Consider the following 25,107-nt stretch of genomic DNA (forward strand, 5'->3'; position numbering starts at 1 on the left):
TGCATCGCCTCTCTGCACAGGGGTAGTGATCCTACGCCTCCTCTTTTGTTGAGGTAATGCATGGCCACCGTGTTGTCCGTCATTATCAGGACGTTCTTCCCTTGTACAGCTGGCAGGAACGCCTTCAGCGCAAGTCTGATGGCTCTCAGCTCTAACAGGTTGATGTGTAGTCTGGACTCCGATGGAGACCAACGGCCGCTGATGGTCAAGTCGTTGGCGTGGGCTCCCCACCCCGTGAGTGAGGCATCCGTGACTACTGTTATCTCCGGCCAGGGTTGCCAAAACTGTTCTCCTTTCAGAATGTTCTCCTGACAGGCCCACCACTGAAGGTCTCGAGCCACCCTGCCGGGAACCTGAAGAAGATCTGTCATTCTCCCTGAGAATTGTGACCACTGAGTCCTCAGTGCCCACTGGAGGGATCTCATTCTCAGGCGAGCCTCTGGCACTAGGAAAATGCAGGATGCCATGAGGCCTAGCAACCTCAAAAAGTCGAAGGCTGGGAGACGTTGGGCATGTTGGAACTTGGTAACCATCTGTAGAATATCTTGAGCCCTCACCTCTGGTGGCGAGGCTTTTCCCAGGGAAGTGTCCAGGATCACTCCTATGAACTGGAGTCTCTGCGATGGTATCATTTGTGACTTCTTTAAATTGAGGGAGAAGCCCAGTCTGTGAAGGAAGTGGCACACGTGATTTAGCTGGATCTGAGCTTGTTCCGGAGAAACAGCCTTGATCAACCAATCGTCCAGGTAGGGGTAGACGTGAATCCCTTCCCTCCTTAGACTTGCAGCCACTACCGACATTAACTTGGTGAAGACCCTCGGGGCAGAGGTCAGCCCAAATGGCAGCACTCGAAATTGATAGTGAGAGTTGCCAATTGCGAACCTCAGGTATTTCCTGTGTTTGAGATGGATAGGCACATGGAAATAAGCGTCCTGAAGGTCCAGAGATACCAACCAGTCCTGGAACTGAAGGGCCTGGAGGATCTGAGAAAGAGTGACCATCTTGAATTTGTCTTTTCTGAGGAATTTGTTCAATTCTCGCAAGTCCAAGATGGGTCTCAGTCCTCCGTCTTTCTTTGGAATGAGAAAGTAAGGGGAGTACCAGCCCTTGTTCCTCTCCGCTACAGGTACCGGTTCGATGGCACCTTTCTCTAGCAGGTCCAAAATTTCCTGCAAGAGGAGCGGATCTGGAGCTTTCTGAGAGCTGATCCCCGGTGGATGACTCCGAGGTATACGTAGGAAAGGCAGGCAGTAACCTTCGGCAACTGTTTCCAATGCCCAAGCATCTGACGTGATAGCCTGCCATAACGCCAGATGTTGAGTCAACCTGCCTCCTACAGGTGTCCTGTGAGGGAAGTCCTCAGAGTGGTTTTGGGGCGGCTGATGCAGATGCCGATGGTATAGAGGCACCTGCTGTTGCTGCGGCTTTTGAATATCTACCCCGTCCACCTCGGGTAGTTCTTCTTTGTCCCCTTTGAGCCGGTCGTCCTCTACCTCTTCCGAATGCGGAGTAGAAGCGAAAGGACTTGCCCCTCGCAGAGGTTCCTGTGCGACGAAAAGGAGTCTGACGGATTGCAGCTCCTAGGGATTTTGCTGCTGCTTTTGAAGTTCGCAGTTTCTCTAAACTGTCATCCGCCTTTTTCCCGAACAAAGAAGAGCCATCGAATGGCATGTTCAAGAGCCTGGCTTGCACATCTGGGGCAAAACCAGACTTTCTCAACCAAGCGAATCTCCTGGTTGATGTACTTGCCGCCATTGCTCTGCTGATACTGTCAGCCGAATCAATGCCCGTCTGGAGGGATTCGCACATAGCGTCTTTACCGTCCTGTATAATATTCAGGAACGCATACCTTTCCTCTCCCTCCGGGATGCAGTCAGCCGCTGTAGAAGCACACTCCCAAAGTGTATGGCTGAACCTAGCAAGGGTGCAAGTAAAATCAACAGATTTTAACGCCATGCTACATGCTGAAAAGACTTTCTTTGCCATAGCATCATATTTTTTATCGTCCCTGTCCTGTGGGACGGTAGGATAAGCCGTCTTGACATCGGTAGAGGATGCTGCCTGTACTACCAGACTTTCTGGGGATGGGTATTTAGACAAAAACTCTGGGTCTGTAGAAGATACCCTGTACTTTGTAGACAGTTTTTTATTTACTGCTGGTACTACATCTGGGGTTTCCCAGTTTGTCATGATCTTCCTCTGAAGAGCTTTATGAAAAGGCACCACAGGATCCTCCTGTGGGCCTTTGTCAAGAATATCCGTGAGGTCATCTTGTTGGAAAGATTGTGAAGGTGCAGACCACCCCATGAACTCTGTGATCCTGGCCATTAAGGCTCTATAGGGGGTTTCAGCATGCTCCCCCGGGTCTGGCCTAGCAAACTCCACTTGCCTCATGTAAGGAATCATGAAGATCCTTTAACCCGAGTTCTTCAGAGGAAAATTCCTCTCCAATTGGGGTTATAGGTCCCTGCAACTCAAATGTGTCTTCCTGTTCAGGCAATTCACCCTCTTCCAAAATTGAGGACATAGTTCTCAATTGTTCTGAACTCATAAAAGGAGTAAATCCCATTTCCAAGGCAGAGGGTGCCGAACTTGTCATTATCGGTCTCGAAAACGTCGATGTCGTCGACGGCTTCGAGCGTGGCGTTGAAAACAAAGGCGGAGGCCTCGAGGACCTCGACAGAATTGGAATTCTACTCGACAATCTCGAAGCCATCGATGTCGAGGACCTGGGGATAGTCACTGGGTGTGTCGTAACCGTGACTTTTTTTGGCGTCGACGCCGGTGTCGAAGCTGGCGTCGAGTCGACAGACCCGTGTGTCGAAGGTCCCTTCGACAACGGCGTCGAAGACATCGACCTCGGCGTCGACGGAACCTTCGGGGAAGGTTTGGAGGTCATAATCCTACTCGAGGGTTCGAGACGCACTCAAGAGGTTTCCTTCGCCGGGTACTGCGACTCGCGGCGTTTTTGACCTTCGGGTCTTTCGACCAGAGCATCGTTCTCGGCAGTCTTCGAGGTGGTCGAGGCCGCTTTCTCGAAGACGCTCATCATATTTTTGCGGAATTCCTCCCATTCAGCCCGGGAACTATGTTTCGTGGGGCAAGGGATTCTTTTTGGCGAAACAGAGGAAGAGGAAGACGGAGAAGGGGATCTTCGACGTCTCCTCTTCGAGTGCTTCGATCTCGAGGAGTGATGAGACCCACTCCGAGACCTGGAGCGCGAATGGTGACGAGGAGACGAGTGTCTCGACTTCGTCGACGAAGAAGAAGCTTTAAAAGTCTTACCTTTCTCCAGCTTCCCCCTACGCTCCTTCAGGGCCTTAGCTGTCATGGACATACAGTCCTCGCATTCCGAACAATGGTGTTCAGCTCCCAAACACCACAGACAAACTCTGAGGGTCAGTCAACGACATCTTTTTCCCACAATCTCGGCATTTTTTGAAGCCGGATCGAGGAGTTGTCGGTTCCGACGAGGAAGCCATCGAGTACGGATCGAATGACTCGAGGTAAATAGGATTAATCTGACTAAGAACTGAGCAACGGTATTCCGAGGCACTGAGTAAGCGCGGAAAAACGGAACTGAGCAACGGACGCTGCGCGCGGCCTTTATAGGCAGGATGACGTCGATACGGCGGCTGTCGAGGGACATCGACTCGGAGGACGTCAACGCGCAGCGCCCTCTAGAGAGAAAAAATTTTCCGAGGCCAGCAGAGCTGGAAGGAGATATCTAACATGAGGAATACGTCGGAGGACACAATCCCTTCGAAAGACAGTTTGTAAGTGAAAGTCAAACTGTTTCTTTTACCGAGGATTCCCAGCCTGACAACAGGGACTATTCATGAGCATGTGAATCCAGACCAGACCCCATGCTGGAGAAGGCTCAATTACTTCTGGTTGCATGAGTAGCACATGTTTTCTGTTCGAATCAATGGGGAGCCCAATCGATTTGCGTTTTGCTAAAATTAAAAAACAAAAAGGCCCGCTTATACATGTTGCACTCAGCTAACGTTAACAGTTCATCCGTCCAATGTAAACTAGGAGCATTTATATCCGTTTCAGGCACACCAAGATAAAATTCAGCCATGTTACTTTGCGCCAAGAGGAGCCAAGCAGTAAGGTTTTAATGATGTCATGCAATAGAACAGCTCTTGGATGTGATCATATTCCAAGCCAATGCATGAGTGGCGCCTCATACCAGACATCCCCTATATGGGATGTACCTAATTCTGTGTATAGCCTAGTTCGGGCAGAACTAGGGAGCCCCAGTAACTTTTTCAAAAGAATATCAATTACCTGGCTAGAGGCTACCTTTACATTGCCACACAATGCTGCCCCATAATTAGTTGCTGCTTTAGCTTGATAAACCTCTACCTCACACCTACCCGGACATAGTCTGCCTTAGAGTCCACCAAGGCCCTGTACAGGCCATTGATGTATAAAGTAAACAATACTGGAGCCAGGACACAGCGCTGGCGTGCTCCCGATGTAACCTCAAAATAGCCCGTACATTGCTCCGGTTCCCTAAAACGTACACAGGCCCTGGTGTCCTCATGAATCAATTTTAACACTTTTAGCAGCTCAGTCGGGTAGCCCATGGACCACTATCCACTTTCTCAAATGCAGTTCTCAGGCCCATGAAGACCAAATAGATAGGTTTGCCTGTTACAAAAAAGGAGGACGCCCTTACTAGGTAAAGATAAAGTGCTTGATGGCATGTACCCAGCCTGGCCTAAAGCCATATTGGATGTCCGAAAGAACTTCGCTATTCAAGATCCAATCCTCTAGATGTTGCAACACAACACATCCAAAGACCTGGAGGTAGGTGTCCAGAAATGAAATTGGCCTGTAGGCCAGTTGGCTTCCCGGGTCACCCTTTTTAAATATGGGATGAATAATTGCACGTTTCGAAGACTGTGGGTATACTGTTTCCAAGTAGGAGTAAAACAAATTGTCAAGCGTGAAACCCACAATTATAATTCACCCTTATATAAAGCTGCAGGAACTGCATCTGGACCTGGGGCGCGGTTGTGGGATTGCTGCATAACCAGTCTCCACGTCCTTCAGGGTCAGCCATATTGACAAACACTGATCTCCGCCCTCATACCTAGATACCTGACCCTGGAATAGGGACAGTGATCAGATCAAGATTTTGCTCCCACATAGTTTTCCCTGTAGGTTTTTACTCTTATAGGGCGGGCCTCCTGCAACAAATTCCCAGAACTTCTTGGAGTCTTTGTTAGAGACGGCTAGGAAAGTTCTTGACATGCTTCGTTCTCCAAGAAATCTTTTGTATGTTGCACTGACCTTTTATAATTAGCCCTCGCACCAATGACTTAAACCCTGGTGCTATCCTTATTTCTTAGAATCTGCTTTATATTGCTCTGTGCAATCCTGCACGAGTCAGCAAGCCAGCTGGTCTGCCTCCTTTTACCATGTTTAAAATCATGCTCGAATTGTTCTGTCAAAGACCTCCACAGTTCTTCTGACCAGAGAATCTGATTTGAATAAACATCCTCAGCAAGAATGCAGAGGATGTGATTCAAATTAGTAACACCACTTTATTTTGGGTCACTATTGGGTCACACTTTGCCCATTTTAACCTGTGTTTACAATGTGTGTTAATTTCATATAAATTTAACTGGGATATGACAAGAGCAGGTAGATTAGGACAATCTCGTTTTAGCACAAGCCTCAGAGGGAAAAGTCACTGACAATTTCCTGTTCAACCATAAAATCCACGACTAAGTACCAGTGTTGTGCGTGCACACAAAGATAATCAACAGATGACCGCTGGGCGCTCCCAAATTTTATTTTGCCAGGGACATCGGAGTGTGTGCGTTCATTCAAAGAACGCAACCCCCATTCCATGAGCGAAATGTTTGCTTGTAAACCCCTGGCACACACCCGCTCGTTGGTTATCTGCAGGAGATCCCATATGCAAAATCTTCACCCACATCAACAAGGTCTGTTGGAATCCCACTGCCCAGTTTCACATTGAAGCCCCTCCCCCCCGATCCGCTCTTCAAGACCAAATCATATGCTTGTTCAATAGATCTATAATGGTAGACTTGAGCAACTCTTAGTTCCCCCAAGCCAATTGACTTCTGAGGCATATGGACCATTATAAAATTTGACCAACAACAGTCTATCCCCCCCCCCCCCGTCAGGGGTCATAATGACAGAATACTGGAGAGATTGCCTTCCCTCACCCCAATGTGGTAATTTAAGGATGATTTAATGAAAATTGTCACCCCCACAATCCCCTCATACCCCATCTCATAGCAGCACCCTCTTATGCTTGCAGGCTGAGTTTGAGTCAGACAGATGTGTCCAGGGAAACAGGTTCCATGGCCCAAGTTTCCTGTAAAAAAATTGTGTGAACTCATATGAAACTACGTCAATTCTCTCAAGTTTGGACACACCCCTGCTATATTCCAACTTAGGATGGTGACCACATTCTCAAAGGAGTGCACAGACATTTCCCCAGCCGGCTGGGGGGCCTCCTCTAACCTCAAGGGGTTTCGAGTTCCTGCTCTGGTTCCCCTAGTCAGTCCAATTCATCAATAACAGACAAATTTTCAAAGAGGTTCGATGTAATAACTGCCCCACTCTCAATCTGGGCGTCACTTGCATCTATAGGTGGGCGACTTACCCCTCCCCTTCCTCTCACCATCTTACACTGAACCCGCTAGGATCTTGAAAAACTGGTATGTTGGGGGGGGGTTGGAGGGGGGATAGAAGGCAACAAAGGGAAAGAATGTACTCCCGTTATTAATGCTCTGAGTTATAACTAGGGGGGCTGAGCACACAGACTAAATGCAGCATAGCTGGGGCTACTACTGTAACTATCACACAGTCATCCTCTCCCTGTTTAGCAGCGTTACCTAACCACAAGGCCCTTCTTGCCATCAGGATGCCCAGAAGATCGATCTTCATACCAGGCGAGTGTTAATCCAGTGTGAGGTTTTATTCATTAATGAGATTGTCGTCTCCTCCACCCCTTACGCTAAAGTTGGGACGCCCGTAATAACTCCCACCAATTTTGCAACTTCAGACGGCAGATCAATTAAGACTTGATCTATCCGTGGTGCATTGTGCTTAAGTGTACTACCAGTTTAGGGCTGGTGTATTGATTTTGTTCTTTGGACACTTAACTTGTTCCTCCGTGTTCCGAACCTATTCTGACGAGTATGAATAGGGTCTGCTGAGCTAATGGACTTTGTGCTCCCCTGGGGCTTAATTGGATGTTCAGGCTGTATCTCAGTAACCTCTCCCGATGCCACATCTCTGCCAATGGCCATACTACAGGTAGAAACCACCTGTTTGAGTTCCAGGGCATCATTCTTAATCCCTCTTATAAGTTCATCTAATATGCTCAGAGGAATGTTGAGGGAGTTTGTGATAAAATATCATTCAATACAGGGGCTAGTTTCTTATCCAAGAATACTTCTAGGATTTTAAAATCGCTGGCTAATGAGTCCATGCTGTTATCTCCCTGTAACGACAATGAATGAAACAACCTAACACTCTCAATGCCCCTCTCCATGGCGGTGTCTATCTGAGACAGGATCTAACAATGGACAATCTAAGAGGTTGTCTGCTCCAACCCCGTCTCAGCCCCCCCCCAAAGGACAGGGCACTTAAATGTATATGAGGGGAACCCCAATGGGGGTTGAAGTTAGGTCGGGATGAAACTTTTAATATGTTCTCCAAATCATTTGTGTGGATTGATGCTACTTCAATCGCCCTCTTAGTGTTCAAGATTCGCTCCTCAATTTTCCCTGCCATTTGTTTTAAATATTCATTCAGACTAGTTTGGTGGGAGGTAAGAGTCCCTTGTGTATATTTCAAAAAAAGGTAGCTGGCGCTCCTCTCCAGAAAGAACAAGGCATGATAACCTGTTCTGAGATGAGAGTTTGCAGCACACGCTTTTTGCTCACTGTACCTTTCACAGATGGGAAATATTCATTTGCATATCAGTCTTTGTCCCCACCCACATGGGCAGTCCAGCACCGAAATGCTATGGCAATTCCTCTCTGAACCAAGTCCCCCGCAGCTGTCCTGCAGTCACAAAAAAAAAAAGGCTGCAGGGTCTGCACCCCGCAACAACCTGCTCACTATAGTATGCAGTATAGTGAGCGGGGATTGCGGGGGGACACCCCTGCAGCTGACCAGACGGAAGGAAAAAAAAAAAAAGGGAAAGGATCACGGAAGTTTAAGGGAACAGGCGTTGCAGGGACACGGCGAGACAGAATGTAAGGTAAGTAGGGGGTGGGGGTGTGGGCAGGGGTTGGAGTCCATCAGTAATGTTCAGGGGAGTAAAGACTGAAGATTATTTTGAAAAAATAATCTTTGGTCTTTTCTGCCTTGAACATTTCCACTTCTGGCATTCAACCCCAAATCCTTAGAAAGAACAAAATCGATGCAGAGTCCTGAGAGGATTGGGTTAATTCCCCTGTTACTAATAATGCCAAGCTATTTAGAGATATAGTGAAAAATTGACCATTTTACAAACTTAAATCAAGAGGTGCTGATGCTATAGTCCCCGATCAGGCTTGGGGGTCCCATTTTTCGGCTATATATAGTGCTGGTCATGTAGTTGTGATCACAGAACAATCGCTTACAGTGGATTTCCAGCAGTTAGCATCCCCATTGGCAAGAACAATTTCCCCTACCTCAAGCACAAATTCATCAGACATAAAATGTCGAGCCAGAAATTGGGCTCCAGGCCCTGATTATTACCAGCAGACTTGTTTTTATCAGAACCGGACCTTTGGCCTCCGATCTTGAACTTGGGTTTTAATTTTATTTGTGCAGGTGGTGTCCACCTTGCAGCTTGGTCACGAACAGCAATTCAACCGATTTATAAAAAGGGTGTGAGGGGGCTACTGGCAGCATCATATAGACCTATTTTGCTTCTAGGTTCTCGGCTTAAGATCATGGGGAGAGTCCTCTTGGGAATATTGGAGTCCTGGGTGTAATGTAATAACATTCTTTTCCCCCTTTCAGTTGGGGTTTAGACCAGGTCTTGGAACGGCCGAGCAGTCCTTGAACCTTTATCTGGTAGTGGCTAACTCTTTGCATATTAATAAAGAACCTGTTTTTCTTGCTTTCATGATCTAAGCACCACCTCTGACAAAGTCTATCGTAATAAACTCTGGTGTGTGCTCAGATCCATGAATTGTCCAGGTAAACTGGTGGATCTCATGAAGAGAGTACATTCTTCCACAGAGGCCTGTGTGAGAAGTGGGGTGCAGGCTCAGTGTACTGCTTTTTTCAGGTGGAGCAAGGGGTGTGTCATGGTTGTGTACTGACCCCTTTCTCTTCTCTCTGTATATTAATGGTCTTTATGACCACTCCACTCCACTCCAGATGTCCCAAGGATGCGTAATCGCCTTGTGTCATTACTAGCTTAAGCACACGGTTTTGCTGGCCCGCACTCCCAGAGCCCTGCAGCGCCTGATTGATGAATATTCTTCACTTATGGATTTATTGGACCTAAAGGTTAATGCCCAAAAATCAACAGTCATGGTCTGTAGCAGGGGGAAGCGCCCAACAAAATTTCAGGCCATGTTCAGCAAGGGGGTTCTGTTCCTCGGAATGTCTAGTTTCGCCTATCTGGGGGTTAGATTTCCTTCAAACTTTAGTGCGAAAACCCATATTATCAAGCAGACTGCAGGGTTCAAACAGGCTATTGGGGGGGGGGGGGCGTGCTACGGGCATCTTTAAAGCTAAACCGGTCGACTTGGTGATCAAGGTTTATAATAGGAAAGCTATCTCTGTTGCTAGGTATGGAATGGAGCTGTAAGGCCATAGCAATGTTGAGTCTATCCAGGTGGTGGAGAATACCTTTCTGAAACAAGATTTTGCCTTCCACGATTGGCCCTGAACTTGGCAGTGCACCAGGAATTGCGTTGCAGGTTTATTAGTGACCTCATTACAGCTCAGCCTGCAAGTCATTGGCTCAGAGTTGGGGATAATGGCAAAGCTGGTTTAACCCAAGAGCTAATTAAACACTTGCTTCCTAGGGACCCCCACATGAAGATCCCCTGGTTTAGGCATGTAAAAACAAAATTTGTCAGAAGTCGATATGGCTCAATATTTTTATTTGAGAGATATTATCCCGCACAATGTTCCGAGATCTATAAAAGCAAGGGTATTCCAGTGTATAATGGATAAGATGAAGTCCTTTGAGATCCTGAGGCCCATTAATAGGAAACATGCGATTACTGTGAGCCCAGCTCTCCAGAATTATGTACGTCGGGCACATAATCCTTCTCAGCGCATTGTTATTACCAGGGCACATTTAAATTGTCATTTAAGAGCATTGGTGGCAGCCTGGTCCAATGGCAATAAAAACAAATCATGCATTCTTTGTGATGCACCAAAGGAAGACTTGGCCCTATCTTTTAATGTTTTGTCCTGCTTTCTAGTATATCAGAGATTGCACACAAACCACTCTTGCTGGGCCAGGGATTCCGTCAGTTTGAACCTGCTCTGCAGTACTTGCAATGGGTGGACTCAGTTTATGTGGGTTGGGGTATATTATCATTTCTAAAGAATGTGTTAACTCTGAGGAAATTTCTAATGAAAATTGTTTGAATTGGGAGGCCTTCCTTTTTTCCCTTTGTATTTTAAACATGTTAGGTTTTAATGATGGGATGATTTTAATCTTTTTTTTAATGTGTGATGTGTAATTCTGATAATTGTTTTTATGGGAACGTTTTGTATTCCTGAAATAAACTTTTTACTACTAATATAAGAGTTGCCCAAGACCATTGTTTAGATTACATTTAGTCACAAACCATTTTTGTCAAGGCACTGGAACAAATTGCATAAGTTATTCAATAATATGGCACTATGTGTAAAACTAATATGTCATAACCTCTTAAAGCATTTTAAATGAAGCAGTAGTACTTTTTTCCTTTATCATACATGAGTTTTATTAGTATGACAAAGTATTTGTGGATATATTGTGTGTATTTTTTTTAAATGTAGTTTACGGTTTTATCGGTTTACTTTTATGTCTTACAGCTAAACACAGTATTTTGATTTATTGATACCACTCTGATTTCCTCCCAGGCATTTCCCTTGACTGCTAAACCATCTCTACTGTTGGGTGAGAAAAGGCAAAGCTTGCAGAAAACCCTGTAGCTTAGCTGTGGGTCAGTGACTTCTGTATATTCCACCCGCTAAACATAGGGCTGAGAGAAACCCTCTTAATAGTTTATCAATAAGGGCACTTTGGTCCTGAAGGAAGGAATTGAGCGCAATGAACCTAGCTTTCAGCTGTATTACAGTTTGGGAAGGAGTCCTCTCCTGGAGGGTTGGGGGTGGGCAGGTGGGAGGAGTCTAAAGTAACTCTCCACTAATACTCTGTGGAGTCATTGGGATAGTGATCTGCTAAACCAGAGAAACAAAGGAAAACTGTATTAAGATATTGGATTCTTGGGAGCACTTGGGACTGCGCTGACATTGTGATATGGATAACAGGAATCACGAGAGCCATGTATTTGAGACCAGATATGAATGGGTGTTTTACAAATTGAGGCTTACCATAGTCCTTATTTAGGTACAAGATATTAGACTCAAAGCCTTATAGAAAAATCAAACTATGCAGGAAGTACATTTCTTGAAGTTGTTGCAATTCTGAAGTAGAGCTAAATCGCAATACAGAATTGCAACAATTAAGGAGAGGTGCTACAATGGGCGAAGAGACTTTACGAGGATAGTGTCAAATAGATACCAAATCAAATACCAAATGAAGGACAGCCCCCACTAGAGAGGGTCCATCAACACAGTAGGGGTGATCTCACTAGACGTATCAAGGTAGATATGGTTGGAGAATCTGAACTGGTAAACTGGTGAGAAGGTGGTGGTGGGTGGAGCTCACACAAACCCTATTTCACTAAAACAAAAACGTACTGATTGTGAGGTTGGATTTTTTTTTTTAAAGGTACAAGTCATAATTTCAGTTTCCTCCATCTAAGAGAATGTGAACCAGAGTAACAATCTTGAATGACTTGACTGAGAAGAACAGTTTGAAATGGTGAATGTCAAAGACTGTATGAAGAGCTGCAACTCTCTGGTGCACCAATAGAAAGCACTGGCATGTTTTATGTTTTTAGATGAGCTCTTGTGCCACAAGTCCAAAGCAAGAAATTACATTTAGAAAACTGGACAGAAACATGGGTTTGCTGCAGGGGAAAATGAAACGTCAAGGTGTGAGGAGTTGACAAAAGGTCCTAAGGGCTGCAACAAGGTTCCCTGCTGGGATTATGGGGTGCTTAGTGGTTTGATCCTAAAATTGTCCAGCTCGCCTCAACAGAGCCCCTCATTGCAGGGGACAGTAACATGGTTCATATTGTAGTTACATCTCCACTATTACTTCCAGAATTCCCCACTGGGTCAAATTGAAAACCTGGATCAGATCCAAATAAGGCAACCAGGGCTACATGAAAGACCATATAAAGGAGCGTCCAGCTAAGGCCCAGAAGGCTATAAACACCAGGGAATAGGTTGCCCCAACTCAGGTCGTTCAATGATTCTCCCATAGAAAAGGAAGGGGATGACTACATCTCCCATACTCTTCGCTATATTGCAGAAGGAAAACCTGGACTGGAAAAACACATTCCAGGGACAGAAGAGCTACCAACTCACAAAACAGCATTTCAAATCATAGGTAAGCTAGCCCAGGGGATCGTGCAATCTCTTGCTCCCTCTGAAAAACGAGAGGGGGTAACGGACATAACAGTCGCCCTCGCTCTCCCAGGGAACTAAAAACAGGAAAACCTGAGGAAAGCAGAAGGTCAACATCTGCTCCAGAGGGAAGGGACCTTGCCGAAGCAGATAAATAGCGATAGCTGCACGCAGCAGGCAGGTATAAAGAGACTGGGCAAACTAGAAAAAAAACAAAATGTCTTCTTTGCCTCTTATAGATAATGCCTCACTGAAACGATAAGCAAGGAAGCAAGCTGCTACAGCAACCAGAGTGGAGCCCTCCACCCATAATCACAGTTGCACTCTTTTCCCTTGAAGACCAGCTGTGGGGAGGGTGCACTGCAGACCACTATAATATCAGCTCCCAACAGTCAGTTAGAGGATTGTTGGTGAAGTGTAAATGGCCATTGGAGAGTATTGGAGAAAGAGCAGTTTGGTAGAGCATTGTTAACTCACAGAGGAGAAGGAGAGCGCTTATGTGCAGTAGCAGGAAGGAGGTTCCAGAAAGGGTATTGAAGGGGGGGAAGGATTAACATCAAGTGGGTTGGAGAAGTATAAGGAAAGATGAGTGTAGCAAGGCTTGACAGCAGGGGAGTTGTTGGATGTGGGAGAAAGTGATGGATTGCAGGAGGGATTGCCATCTAGAGTAGATGGTAGAGCAGATTTGATGGAGGAGTTTAAAAGAGTTAACAGGGAGGTTGGAAAGTAATTTTTCGAGTTTGTGGAACTTAAGGTTGTTGGAGTGGTAAAGGAGGAGGTTGGTGAATTTAAGAAGGCAGTGCCAGTATTGTCAGAGGGGGTGGCAGAGGCAAAGATAGGGCCATGAGGTCACAAAGTTGAAGGATAAGGGTGGAGAATAAAAAGAAATTTGTAGATAGATGGACTGATGAGTATGGCGAACAGTAGAAAGGTGTTAGGCAGAACTCTGTGCAGTTCCCTTGGGGAACACTGCAAAAAGATTAAGACTACAGGAGTAAGCAGTAAACCCAATTGGTAGCAGTCTGCACCATCCAGATTTACCTGGTAGCTGTGGCTGAGCAGTCAGACCTCTCTCAAGAAGAGTAGGGCAGTATATAGAGTATACACAATAGTGCCAAAAACACAGTAGAGCAAACAAACACTAACCAGAGCTTTGTATAAAAAGTATATCATTATTTATTTAAAACACACTTTAGGCAATATACTAGAACTCTAAATCAAAAGCAAGTTAAAACACAGTCAAGTAAAGAATACACACCTCCCTTGATAACTATCAGACAAGTCAGAGTTAAAACACCACGATTTCTTAAACAGATGTGAGCACATAACCTGATGGCACTCCAATAGCTCAGTTAAAGGGAGAGAAAAAGGCAGAGCATAGAAATAAAACAGGTCCCAATACTTTTAGGAGTTCTCAGCAAGGGAATAAAGGCAGTAAATACTGTAGAGCCAAAGTTCATAGACCAGGCCCACTTTAAAGGGAGCAAAACGAAATGTGCCCAGGATCACAAGGTTTAAAATGCACGAAAAGTCTTTGCAGAATGTTCAAAAGGGGTTGGGATGATTTAAAAAGGTAAAGTTAGGTCTGGGGCCAACCCAGTTGGCAAGCCAAGGATTTAAGGGTCACCTTGGGCAAACCAAAGAAAGGGAGGCCAGGCAGGACACAGTACCTTAAACAGAGAGGAGGCTCCTGCAGTGGCAGTTGTTCCTGGCAGTGGTTGCGGTTTGTTGTTTCGACCAGGGCAAGAGTGGATCTCGTCGAGGAGGAAACGTGGAGTCGTTGCACTGCACAGGGATGAAACCAGCCGTGGAGTTAGTCAATAAAAGGTGCGTTCCTTTTATTCGCAGTCAAAGTGGTGAAGCTTGGCTATCCGGCCGCCGGGGTGCTTGGCACGGGCGATTCGACCAAGAGACGTCTTTGGAAGGCGAAAAGGGCGAACTGGTGGGTCCCACCAGCTCGGGAAGAAGACTCGTCCAGCAGAAGATCTTCTCTTGTCGTCGGAAAAGTGGTGAGTTAGTTGCAGCAGGGCTTCGGGCTTCACCGGTGGTGTCGTCGTTGCAGATGGCTCAGCTTCTTCACTCTTCGGATTCTTAGGTCCTGTGGCGACTTCTGAAGTTCTAGTCCCAAAGGCCCTGCTTTTATGCAGAAAAACCCCCATTCATCAGCCTAGCTGTCAATCACACATGCTAAGTGGTGAGCCGGGAGGCTCACCACTGGGCCAATCAGAGTAGAGTGTGACTTGGGTTGCTGAGGCAACCCAGCCCAGGGTGCCAATTCCCCCCTCCACCCTTCCTGTGGAACCCAGACAGAGTGGCACCATTTGGAGGGCTTCTGTGGAGAAGCCTGCCAAAAAGTGGAACAAAGGGCTCGACCTTGGTCAGAGTTACAGAGACGGACACGAAAACCATTTTTGAAAAGTTCTGGCAAAAAGACCCAACCGTTGATTTAATATTAAATAAATAAACCAGCGGTAGCTTTAACATTGCACCAAAAAGTGGTGCGTTTAAAATCAATGGGAAAATCCCATAGGGAATATTCCGGTGGAATATATCGCATGGTAACCACTGCCACCAGCCAGAAACTCGACAAGGTGGGGACTGGACAGTGCCCCCCTGAAAACAGACCCAGGGGCAATGTAATTAACCCCTTCCAGTACTTCCACAATATGATGGTTTGTACTGGTTCTGTTCATAATTTAGGACTAGTAAAGTCAATGGTGACTTTACATGCCCTAGGAGACAGTAGTCAGTCCCAGGGTGTCTAGTCTATGTTTGGGGGTCACTATGACACCCCTGTGTTACTGCACTGAGGGTGCTGTGTAACACATACAAAATAGATGATACCCTATGGAGTAAAAAGAAAACCCCATAGCCCATAAGCACACAAAAAGTCAGACATACCTCAAATCATGCCTAAGACCGGGAGGAAAAAAGTCTCACTCTTAGCAGGAGAAAAAAACAAACCACAAAAAATCCAGCAAAGCTGCTGGGGGACTCACTAGGTTTGGGAAATAAGTCTTATAAGAGAATTCTCCCTAACAAAAGGAGGTGGAAAGGAACGTTTTGTGGTGGAACCACTGAAGGCAGTGAAAAGCATTAGTGGGTGCAGACCCTCAAGGAGATGGCCTGGGTTAGGAGTGAGTCCCCAATCTGAACAGGTGAGCCCACAGTGGGAGACGGCAAGAGCTTGTTGTGATGAGGGCAGGACCAGCTGAGGCTCTAGGGCACAGAGGGGACCCTTGTGTTGGGCCTGTCAGCCATGCACCTGCTACCCCGGGGACATAGTTCCATTCAGATTGGCAGACCTGAAGCCAGGCCTCAGCCTGCTGGCACCCTGACGCACAGGTCTATCCCAAAACTGGATAGATTCCCCACCATTTGTACACACTGTAGGGAAGGACTTTAGGTGATTCAGGACGTCCACCCAAGCAAACCTGCAACAAGAACTTACAAAGCAGGCTGGGACTCCAGGAGAGGGGTGGGGGGGGAGGTAAAGACTCTTGGCGAGACATTCTTTGTTCACTTCATGATGGAGTACATTTTGTCCTTTAATCCCAGTGGCATTCCAAAAAAAGGCATAAACTACAGTTCACCTTCTTTGAAATGCTTATTTTAAAGAAAGAAAAAAAAAATCACTTATTGCCATACATAGAATGCTCCATTAGCATCTCGGAAGAAGGCGGCCCATCCAGCCACTCAGGAAACTTGGAACTGGGGATTTACCTCGTGGTAAAGCCTGTGTTCCAAGCCTCCTCAGAAATGTGTTGCTGGCATCTACCCTGCTGGCATGCAGGTAAATGCTCCCTCACGCTTTGCCTGGGCCTGTAACAATACCCCTGGGAGATTAACTGGTCCAGTAATGCCCTTGCCCGTCAGAATATGCTGTTCTACAGCTTCAATAGCCCTATGAGCGTGGAGAAAATGGATCACGATATACCAGTTAGTAAAATATATCTGCCTTTTAAACTAAAGAAAAATGAAAAACCTGATACAAGTTTTAGAATACTATACGGGGGGCGTGGCCTAGAGCGCCATTGATGTGGTCGCTCTTCTAATGGCCTCTGGGGAGCCCGCTGCTGAGCAAGAAATCTGGCGTTTTCATAATCCGATAAGATCCAAAATTAGAGCTGCCGCTCCCGGAACACCCCAAGCACACTCGGTGCTAAGATGTGCGGCTGCCTTTCCTCCTGAGCCCCTGAAAGTGGAAAGAAAAATAACTGCCCGCTGACGCCGGTGATCTCAAGATGGCGGATGAGCGCTTTAGCGAGAGGGGGAGGACCGGAGAAAACATGGAGGGCGAGTGAGGGCCAGTGTCCTCGGGACTCAGCAACATCACGGAGCACTCTCCCTCGTAACGTTGGAAGGAGCCTGGTGCCCCTGGACAGCGGGCGCAGTTCTTGTGGAGGCGCTGCTCCCACCCACTTCATGGTGAACGAGGCAACAGCCGAGCGCTGCGGTCCATCGCTGCGCACTCTGGAGGTGCACTACCCGGCTCCCCCCGCCCGCCTGCCTGCCCATCCACCCGGCCCGAGATCCTTTGAGCCCCATACCTGGGACTCTGCGGCTCCTGCTCTCCGATCCACGCACACGGAGTGCCGGATCCGCTCTGCGAGGCCAGCCCACCTATTCCCTTGGACATGTTCGTCGGCGGCGGCGGCGGCAACACGCAGGCTGGAAGCAGGATTCCAACACTGCACAGCCGGTCACCCCGCCTCAAAGGAACTGCCTGTAGCAATGAGGGGCATGTGCCATCAGTCCCCACTGAAGGCCCACTGAGGCATTAACAGGAAAGCCAGTGAAGCTGGTGGGGGCCAGCGAAGCCTGTAGCCTGCATGAGGCCTGCCTGCATTCTGAATCTCCAACGAGGCGAACATCCAGACCTAGAGCCCAGTGGAGGGCCAGCAACCCCCCCCACCCCCCTCTTTGTAGAACTGACCCTTCCTGGGTCGCACGCTCCTCCTGCCAACTCCTGGGGCGCTGACCTACCCTGAGCTCTACAGCCTCATCAAGCCTCCCCCCCAACATCACTCCTGGGGTGCCCCGGCCCACTCGACGATATCGCCGCCCCCCTCCCCACCCCCCGCTAAGGACATTACCGGACGCCTTACAACGCCAGGAGAGGAGACCTCCCTCCTCCCACCTTCCTCGCCTCCGGGACCCGAATAAAAACACCTTCGAGCAGGGTACCCCGGGATCTCCTGTCTACCCACCTCAGCACACAGTATATGGGGCACCCTTGCTTTAGCCCAAAAGACTGGTGAGGCCCTCGTCTGCTCACACCTCTCTCCGGGCTCATAAATTACCGGACTTCCGGGGGAACCCGACACCACTCCTGGGGCGCCCCAGCCCATCCAGCGGCTCTTTATCCTCTGTTGCCCTGCCCAGGAAAAGGAAGTCATGGCCAAGCAACCTAAACCCGCAAAGAATACGGACATTGCCACAATGCTGCTGGCGGCAGATAAGGGCAAGAAACAAGCTCCCCCTCGACGAAACTGGAGAATACAGACCAGAGAGTGACGGAGGCAGAGCAAAGATTGGGGGAGGTTGAAGACCAGGCTCAAGAAAACACTAGAGCTATAGATGGAATCCAACACTCCATCAGAGCCCTGCAAAACAGATGTGAAATCATGGAATTCAAACAGGAGGACCTTGAAAATCGAGCCTGCCGCAATAACCTACAAATCCGAGGTATTCCTGCATCGGTTCCGGATCAAAACGTACCAGAATACGTCACGGATCTCTTTCAGGGCCTACTCCCACACCTGGACAAGCCCCAACTCCTATTAGATCGCACCCACAGGTTACGCCCATTTCGCGGAGTAGAATCAGACTCTCCGCCCGATGTCATCACTACAGTGCACTTTTTCACCACCAAAGAGGCTAGTTCATCAATTTCCCGCTCGCGGGACAAACTAACCTTTCAGGGCTCCCCACTCCAAATCTATCAGGACCGTTCCCTCCTGACACTGCAAAAAAGGAGATCTCTCAGACCGTTGTCTCTCTTCCTCCAGGGCCAACAGGTCCGCTACAGATGGCTCTTCCCAACAACATTACAATTCCCCTATAAAAGGAACTCTACGAAGAATCAGCCACCTAGAGGACGCCACACAAATAATGCATCCATCCTCATCTTGGACGGCCTCTCCAAGAGCTCCCGACACTGCCACAGAGGGGGATCCCATGCCCCTGCCAAAAGAAAAGCGAAATACATGGACAAAGGTCCCAAGGGACAGAAGGAGAAAATGACCGTATACCACAAAATGGCACATAAACAGGAGGCCGGGAAGTAATCTCGTCGGATATCGATAGCCCACAACTCTCGCAAAAACGGGAGCCGGGTTGGCGCAGATCTGCCTTCTCTCAGACCCGGCTCTTCCCACCCTCAACGAGACACCATATACTGATACACCGCACAAGACCTCTCTCACATCTACAGCAGCGGGCCCCCGCCCCACGGCTCCTGCCCACTTCCGAGGTAGTTTACATCTACAAACCCTTGGAAGACCAGTTCTAGTCTGGCCACAAGTTTCAGCCATGTTGGCTGACCAAAGTTGCTTGGCCCAGTTGGCAAGGGTAAGGCCGGCCCTACAAAACCGGACCCCCCACTAGTTAACACCCAGCCTCCCCGTTGGGGGCTGGGACTAAATATCCAAAGGCAGGATAGTAACCAATCCTATCTATCCGAGCAATGGCTGACTTTAACCCGACCCATACCTCTCACTTAAACCCACCAGAGGCTCCCCCCCACCAACCCGGGATCATGACACAGAGTCATCTCACTCAATGTCGTGGGGCTGAACTCCCCTCCCAAACGTAAATCTATTCTACGGAAGCTCGAGGACAAAGAAGCAGCAGTGGCCCTGCTCCAGGAAACCCACCTACTGTCAACAGACTTCGGGCACTTACGCTCACAACAATTCCCAAAGCAATTCATTGCCTCAGGCGGCAACAAGAAAGGGGGCACAGCAATTCTCTTTAAGAAGGGACTGAACCCTCACATCCTGGAAACTAAACTCTTGCCTGGAGGGAAGATTTGTTGCGGTGAAGTGTCTTCTGCTGGACCAGCTGTATACCTTTATCTCGGTGTATGCCCCAAACACGGGACAAGCCGCATTCTATGAAGCCTTGATTACCGCCCTGGTTCCCTTCACAGATGGCCAAATCGTGATGGGAGGAGATTTCAATGGGGTACCAGACTCCACGAAGGATAGGTCACACCCGGCTTCCTCCGGAGACTTCGCCCTCGCCCTGCCACGATTATTTAGGACCCTGGAGGTGGTCGACTCATGGCGAGTGTTGCGCCCCTCGGAAACTGACTTCACCTTCTACTCCTACGTCCAAAGAACCTTTTCAAGGATTGACCTCCTCCTGACATCACCACGGGTACTCGCCTTCACCAATGAGGTGACCGCTGGATCCAGGATACTGTCCGACCATGCTCCGGTGACCCTGGAGATCCGCACTTGTGATCCATCCCACACAGCTCGCCGCAAATGGTCACTGTATGACCCAATGCGGAGCGAAATGCCAATAAGGGACGCCATAGCAACGTCAATCTCGAACTTCTTCCAGGAGAAGCCCAACGAAGAAACCTCCTCAGCCAATACCTGGGACGCCCTGAAGGCGGTCATCCGGGGGAACTGAACGCCCGTGGAGTGGTGTGCCACAGGAGCAGGAGGCAGACCCGCATGGCCCTTGAGGAAGACCTTTGTGTAGCGGAAGCCATGCTCAAGGAAAAAGGATGGTCCCCCAAAATACAGCGTGCGCTCTGGACAGCACAGAAGAAAAACAAGGCGCATTATGCCGAACATACGGTGCAACTACTAGCGAAGGCCAAACAATTTTATTGCATCAGAAACAACAAAGCAAACAAGTTAATGGTAGCAAAACTCGCCAAAATCAATAGTAACACCATTATCGGACTGCGAGACCCCCAGGGCACAACCCAATACTCTGAGCTGGAGAAGCTACGGCTAGCAACTAACCATTTTATACAAGTGATGTCCGCACAGCCATGAAGCCTACAAGAGCAGACAGTATCTCCAGAAAGCCACCCTCCCTCAGCTGAATCCCTCAGCTCGGGATCCCCTGGACGCACCAATCTCAGCAGAAGAGGTAGAAGAGGCTATAAAAACCCTTAAATCCAGAGCCCCCGGGCCAGACGGATACATCACTAAATTTTACAAAATCTTGAGGCATCAACTATTGCCATCACTGGTGAATCTCTTCAATTCCTTTTGGGGCACAGGCACTATAACTCCCTCCATGCAGGAATCTATTACAGTCCTCTTGCCTAAACCCGGGGGGGGCCCAGCAAACCCAGCCTCCTACAGACCCATTACACTGTTGAACATTGATGCCAACATGTACTCGAAGGTCCTGGCAACACGCCTCTCCCACATTCTCCCCGACATGATCCACCCAGACCAGACCGGATTCATTAGAAACAGAACAAGTGATAATATACGCAGAACACTGGATCTGGTGGACCCGGCCACCCGGAACTCCCCAAGGCCTGGCACTCCTGGCCCTTGACGCCACCAAAGCGTTCGATAAAGTGGACTGGACCTTCATGAATCTCACCCTAGAGCCATTTGGCTTCGGACCGGAGTTCCAAGCCATGGTACTGCGAATTATAAGTCACCCAAGACTCTCTTGAAAATTAATGGCACCCTCTCCACCCCAATCCCTCTGACCGGCGGGACCAGGCAGGGATGCCCACTATCACCACTCCTATTCGCCCTGGTTATGGAACCCTTTGTCCAAAGAATTATACTAAAGGATTCCATCAGGGGACTCCAGGTCGAGTCCTCCCAACACAAAGTGGCCTTATACGCGGACGATGTCCTACTTACCATCTCACAGCCCTGCCTCTCATTGGAACACGCCCTGGCCGAGATAAAGAACTATGGAAGGGTCACTGGTTTCTCTATCAATTTCAACAAATCTGCAGCTCTTGGGATAGGCCTGACCCCATCGGAAATGGCAACCTTGGCTCCGCTCTGCCCCATTCAGTGGAAAACCAGGGCAATCCCCCTACCTGGGGGTCCAAATCCCAGCAAACCCAAAGGACGTCTATCGCACAAACCCCCCCCCCCGCCTCTATAAGGAACTGGCAGACGGCTTGAAGCGATGGAAATTGCAGGAAATCTCATTGATGGGCCGCGTCACTGCCTGCAAAATGAAACTTCAGATTCCTATATGCCTGCTCCTCACTTCCAATGCCTATCCCACCCCCAGCCCTTCGGGACCTCCAAAGGAATATGCTACGGTTTATCTGGAGGGGGAAAAGAAACAGAATCCCCCTGAGAGCGATGCTGGGGAATGCCAGGCTAGGTGGCCTGGGGGTACCCGACCTACAAGCATACCAGTGGGCAGCAAAATTGGTGAACATCCAAGCTTGGCGGATAGCCTCTGACCGCCCAAGGTGGGTGGAACTTGAACAATCTCGCCTTTCTCTCCCCCTACGCTTCCTCCCGCATATTCCACCACCTATGCGGCGGACAGAGAGACTCCTGCCCGCCACCAGGCGCACCATAGACACGTGGGCGCCAAAGAAAAAAGGGGTCCCTAGAGGACTGAGTCCCTCATCGCCGGTATTCCATAACCCAACTTATGAACCCCTGGAACTTTAAGAATTGGATTGCGGGGGGCTTGGAATCACTGGGGCAGCTGTTCGAAGGGGGGGCAAGCACGTTCTTCCAATGCAAGGAGGCCTTTCAACTTCGCGAGACCGACAGGTTTTCATACATTCAGCTTCGCCATTGGTGCTCCCACCCGCAAACTTGTCTCGCAGCAGTCCGCCCTCCTACAGCGCTGGAATCTGACACTGGTGGATCTCCCGGCCCGAGGTAAGATCTCTGCCCTATATAAACGTTTCCACGACTTCCTCGCCTCTAGAACCCGCGCCATGGCACAATGGGAGGCAAACCTAGGCCATCACATAGAGGGACCAGACCTGGGTGGATGCATGGCCCGGCACACTCATCCTCAGCTTGCATTACCAACAGGGAATGCGCTTACAAAATACTACTACGTTGGTACTATGCCCCCCTGAGGCTCCACCACATGAACAGCTCTTTGGACCAGGCATGCTGGAGACAATGCGGACACACGGGGACCTTCATCCACATGTGGTGGACATGTCCTCAAGCCCAACAATTTTGGAGACAATGCTTAAACACCATTAAAGATATTACTCAAACCCCTTAGAGCCTGAACACATCTTGCTGGGCGCTCCAGTCCCCGAAATTTATTCGAGGTCGGGGGCCAAAGCCAAGCTTCTGTCCTAATGCCTTTTAGCGGGAAGAATAACAGTTGCCTGCTCCTGGAAAACCAGAGAGGGCCCTCTCCTGCCTCTCTGGTGGACCAAAATGTGGGATATCCTCATCGCAGAGAAGGTGAAGGCGGCTAAGGCGGGGAGTCTCCACCGCTTCCAAAACATTTGGGGACCATTCATTGACTACGACCAGAAATTCCCGGCTCTCACTTATAAGTCCCAGCAGGCCAAGCGGATCCTGTACAGCGGGAACACACCCGATGAGGGTGGCAAAAAATGAAAAAAAGGTGGGGGGGGGGGCCCAATCTCCAGCAATGGGACCCGGACAGGCATTTGAGGTGTGGGATGGGGGGCGGGGGGAGAAATGTGATTAAAATATGACCGGAATGTTGCATCATTGCATAACTATTTGTTTCCTGCCTTGTTTAAAATAAACATTTAAAAAAAAAAAGAATACTACACGAGAGTCAAATCAATCTCATAGTTCGATCAAGATATCAAAAAAAGATCTCAGCATACATACCTTTTCCAAAAGAGGCTGGTACAGGGCTGCATATTTTCTCTCAAGGTCATGAACTTCTTCATAAAATTTTGCTTCTATGTGGGCGCATTTCACTTGCAGTTGTTTCAGCGCATTGATTCTTCTTTTTACTGCCTTAGGTAAACTAGAAATAAACAAAAATATATGAATTTCCTCAACAACAAAAAACCCACATAAAATGAGAGAAAAAAGGAGCCGGCAAGGAAACACTGCTCTCCATAAAATTAATTTCATAGAAACAAGAATCACTACTGAATTTAGTAAAAAAAAAAAAAAAAAAACACAGGCAGAACTTAATAATTCAAAAACACAAACTTGCATCATTGTGATTTAGGTACCCAAGTCTGTGGGGCTCCCACCTTTGCAACTTGTTTGGAAAGCCTGGTCTTGCATCAGGCCCAGTGGGAAATCTGGTTTAAAGATGCTGAAAAAAATCTGCAATTTTTGTTCTTTTTGTAACCTCTCATAATTTGTAATACAGAACCTGAATATGCAAAGGAGTGCGTCAAGGGTGCGTGCTAGCTCAAACCCAATTCTTATTATATATTAATGGTCCGATAGACAAAAGTCTTGCATTCTCGACCATAGCGGGCAGGGGAAAAATATCCAATATTATTTGTTGTTGATGTGATTCTCATTTCTTCAACACAATCCGGCTTAAAAAAAAGCTCCAATTCTTTCAAGACATTTATAGCGAAAGGGGCCTTATGATCAATGTAGGAAAAACATAATCTATGGTAATATTCAAAAAGAGGAAAAAAATGATTTGTAGTCTGTAAAGAATTACCCTATTGAACAAGTAACTTTGTATAATTGCTTGGGAGTGAGGTTCACGAGTTCCTGCAAATGGGACCAACAAGAGCGAGAACCTCACTTGCCATGTATTGTGGCACGATCGCAAAGTTATCAAATAAGCTTGGGGATGATACTAAAATAAAAGCTAGACAGGCAGTCCTCTTTGGTACCGGAAATTTGGGGCCAGGTAAGATGCAGGAACTCAAGTGTTCCTGAGAACATATTCCTCAAGAAAAATGTACGACTTCCAAATAGCCCACAGTGCTGATACATGGGGAAACATAGGCTCGCCTTACATGACTGACATTATTGCCCAAGTTCAGAGATGCAATGAAGGATGTTCTTGGACAAGAGGGCGTATGGTCTCTCCCCTGGTGTGAATAAGTGAAAAACAAGCTTTGTGGGATAGGGCACAGGGAAATATGGTTAAACCCTGATAATATTAACTGCAAAGAGATTAGGTTGACTACACCCAAAATGATGTCACCCAGATATACTTGGATGGATCTCTGTCAATTTCCCTTAGAATATATTGGAACAACAAAATTATAGGCTACAAACTATACCTTGATTCCATGAAACCTAGATTACTGTGCACCCTATACAATAAATTCAGATTCAATCTACTACCAGTGGCCCACAGATTGAACAACTGGGATACTAACGCATCAAATATGTGCATGAATTGTATTCATAGAATTTAAACGGTTGAACATTTTTTGCTATTTTGCCTATTTTACAAGTATTTTAGGCGAATGTATTGGAGGACAATGTTCTTGTCGATTGGGATTTC

The 25,107-nt window shown here is 47.9% G+C and overlaps 1 protein-coding gene across 10 annotated transcripts in view; it reads right to left on the bottom strand.

Annotated features, from left to right (window-relative positions):
* The window catches only part of NAP1L4 (nucleosome assembly protein 1 like 4), a 1,556,420-nt gene that overhangs the window by 1,092,053 nt on the left and 439,260 nt on the right, over window positions 1-25,107 (bottom strand). For all 10 annotated transcript variants that reach the window (XM_069624142.1, XM_069624141.1, XM_069624146.1 and 7 more), the window contains one exon: window positions 23,502-23,643. In XM_069624142.1, coding sequence (XP_069480243.1) covers window positions 23,502-23,643 — 142 coding nt within the window. The remainder of the gene's footprint in view (window positions 1-23,501; window positions 23,644-25,107) is intronic.

This window comes from Ambystoma mexicanum, chromosome 11 (genome assembly GCF_040938575.1).
Source record: "Ambystoma mexicanum isolate Mex_15411 chromosome 11, UKY_AmexF1_1, whole genome shotgun sequence".
Taxonomy (NCBI): domain Eukaryota; kingdom Metazoa; phylum Chordata; class Amphibia; order Caudata; family Ambystomatidae; genus Ambystoma; species Ambystoma mexicanum.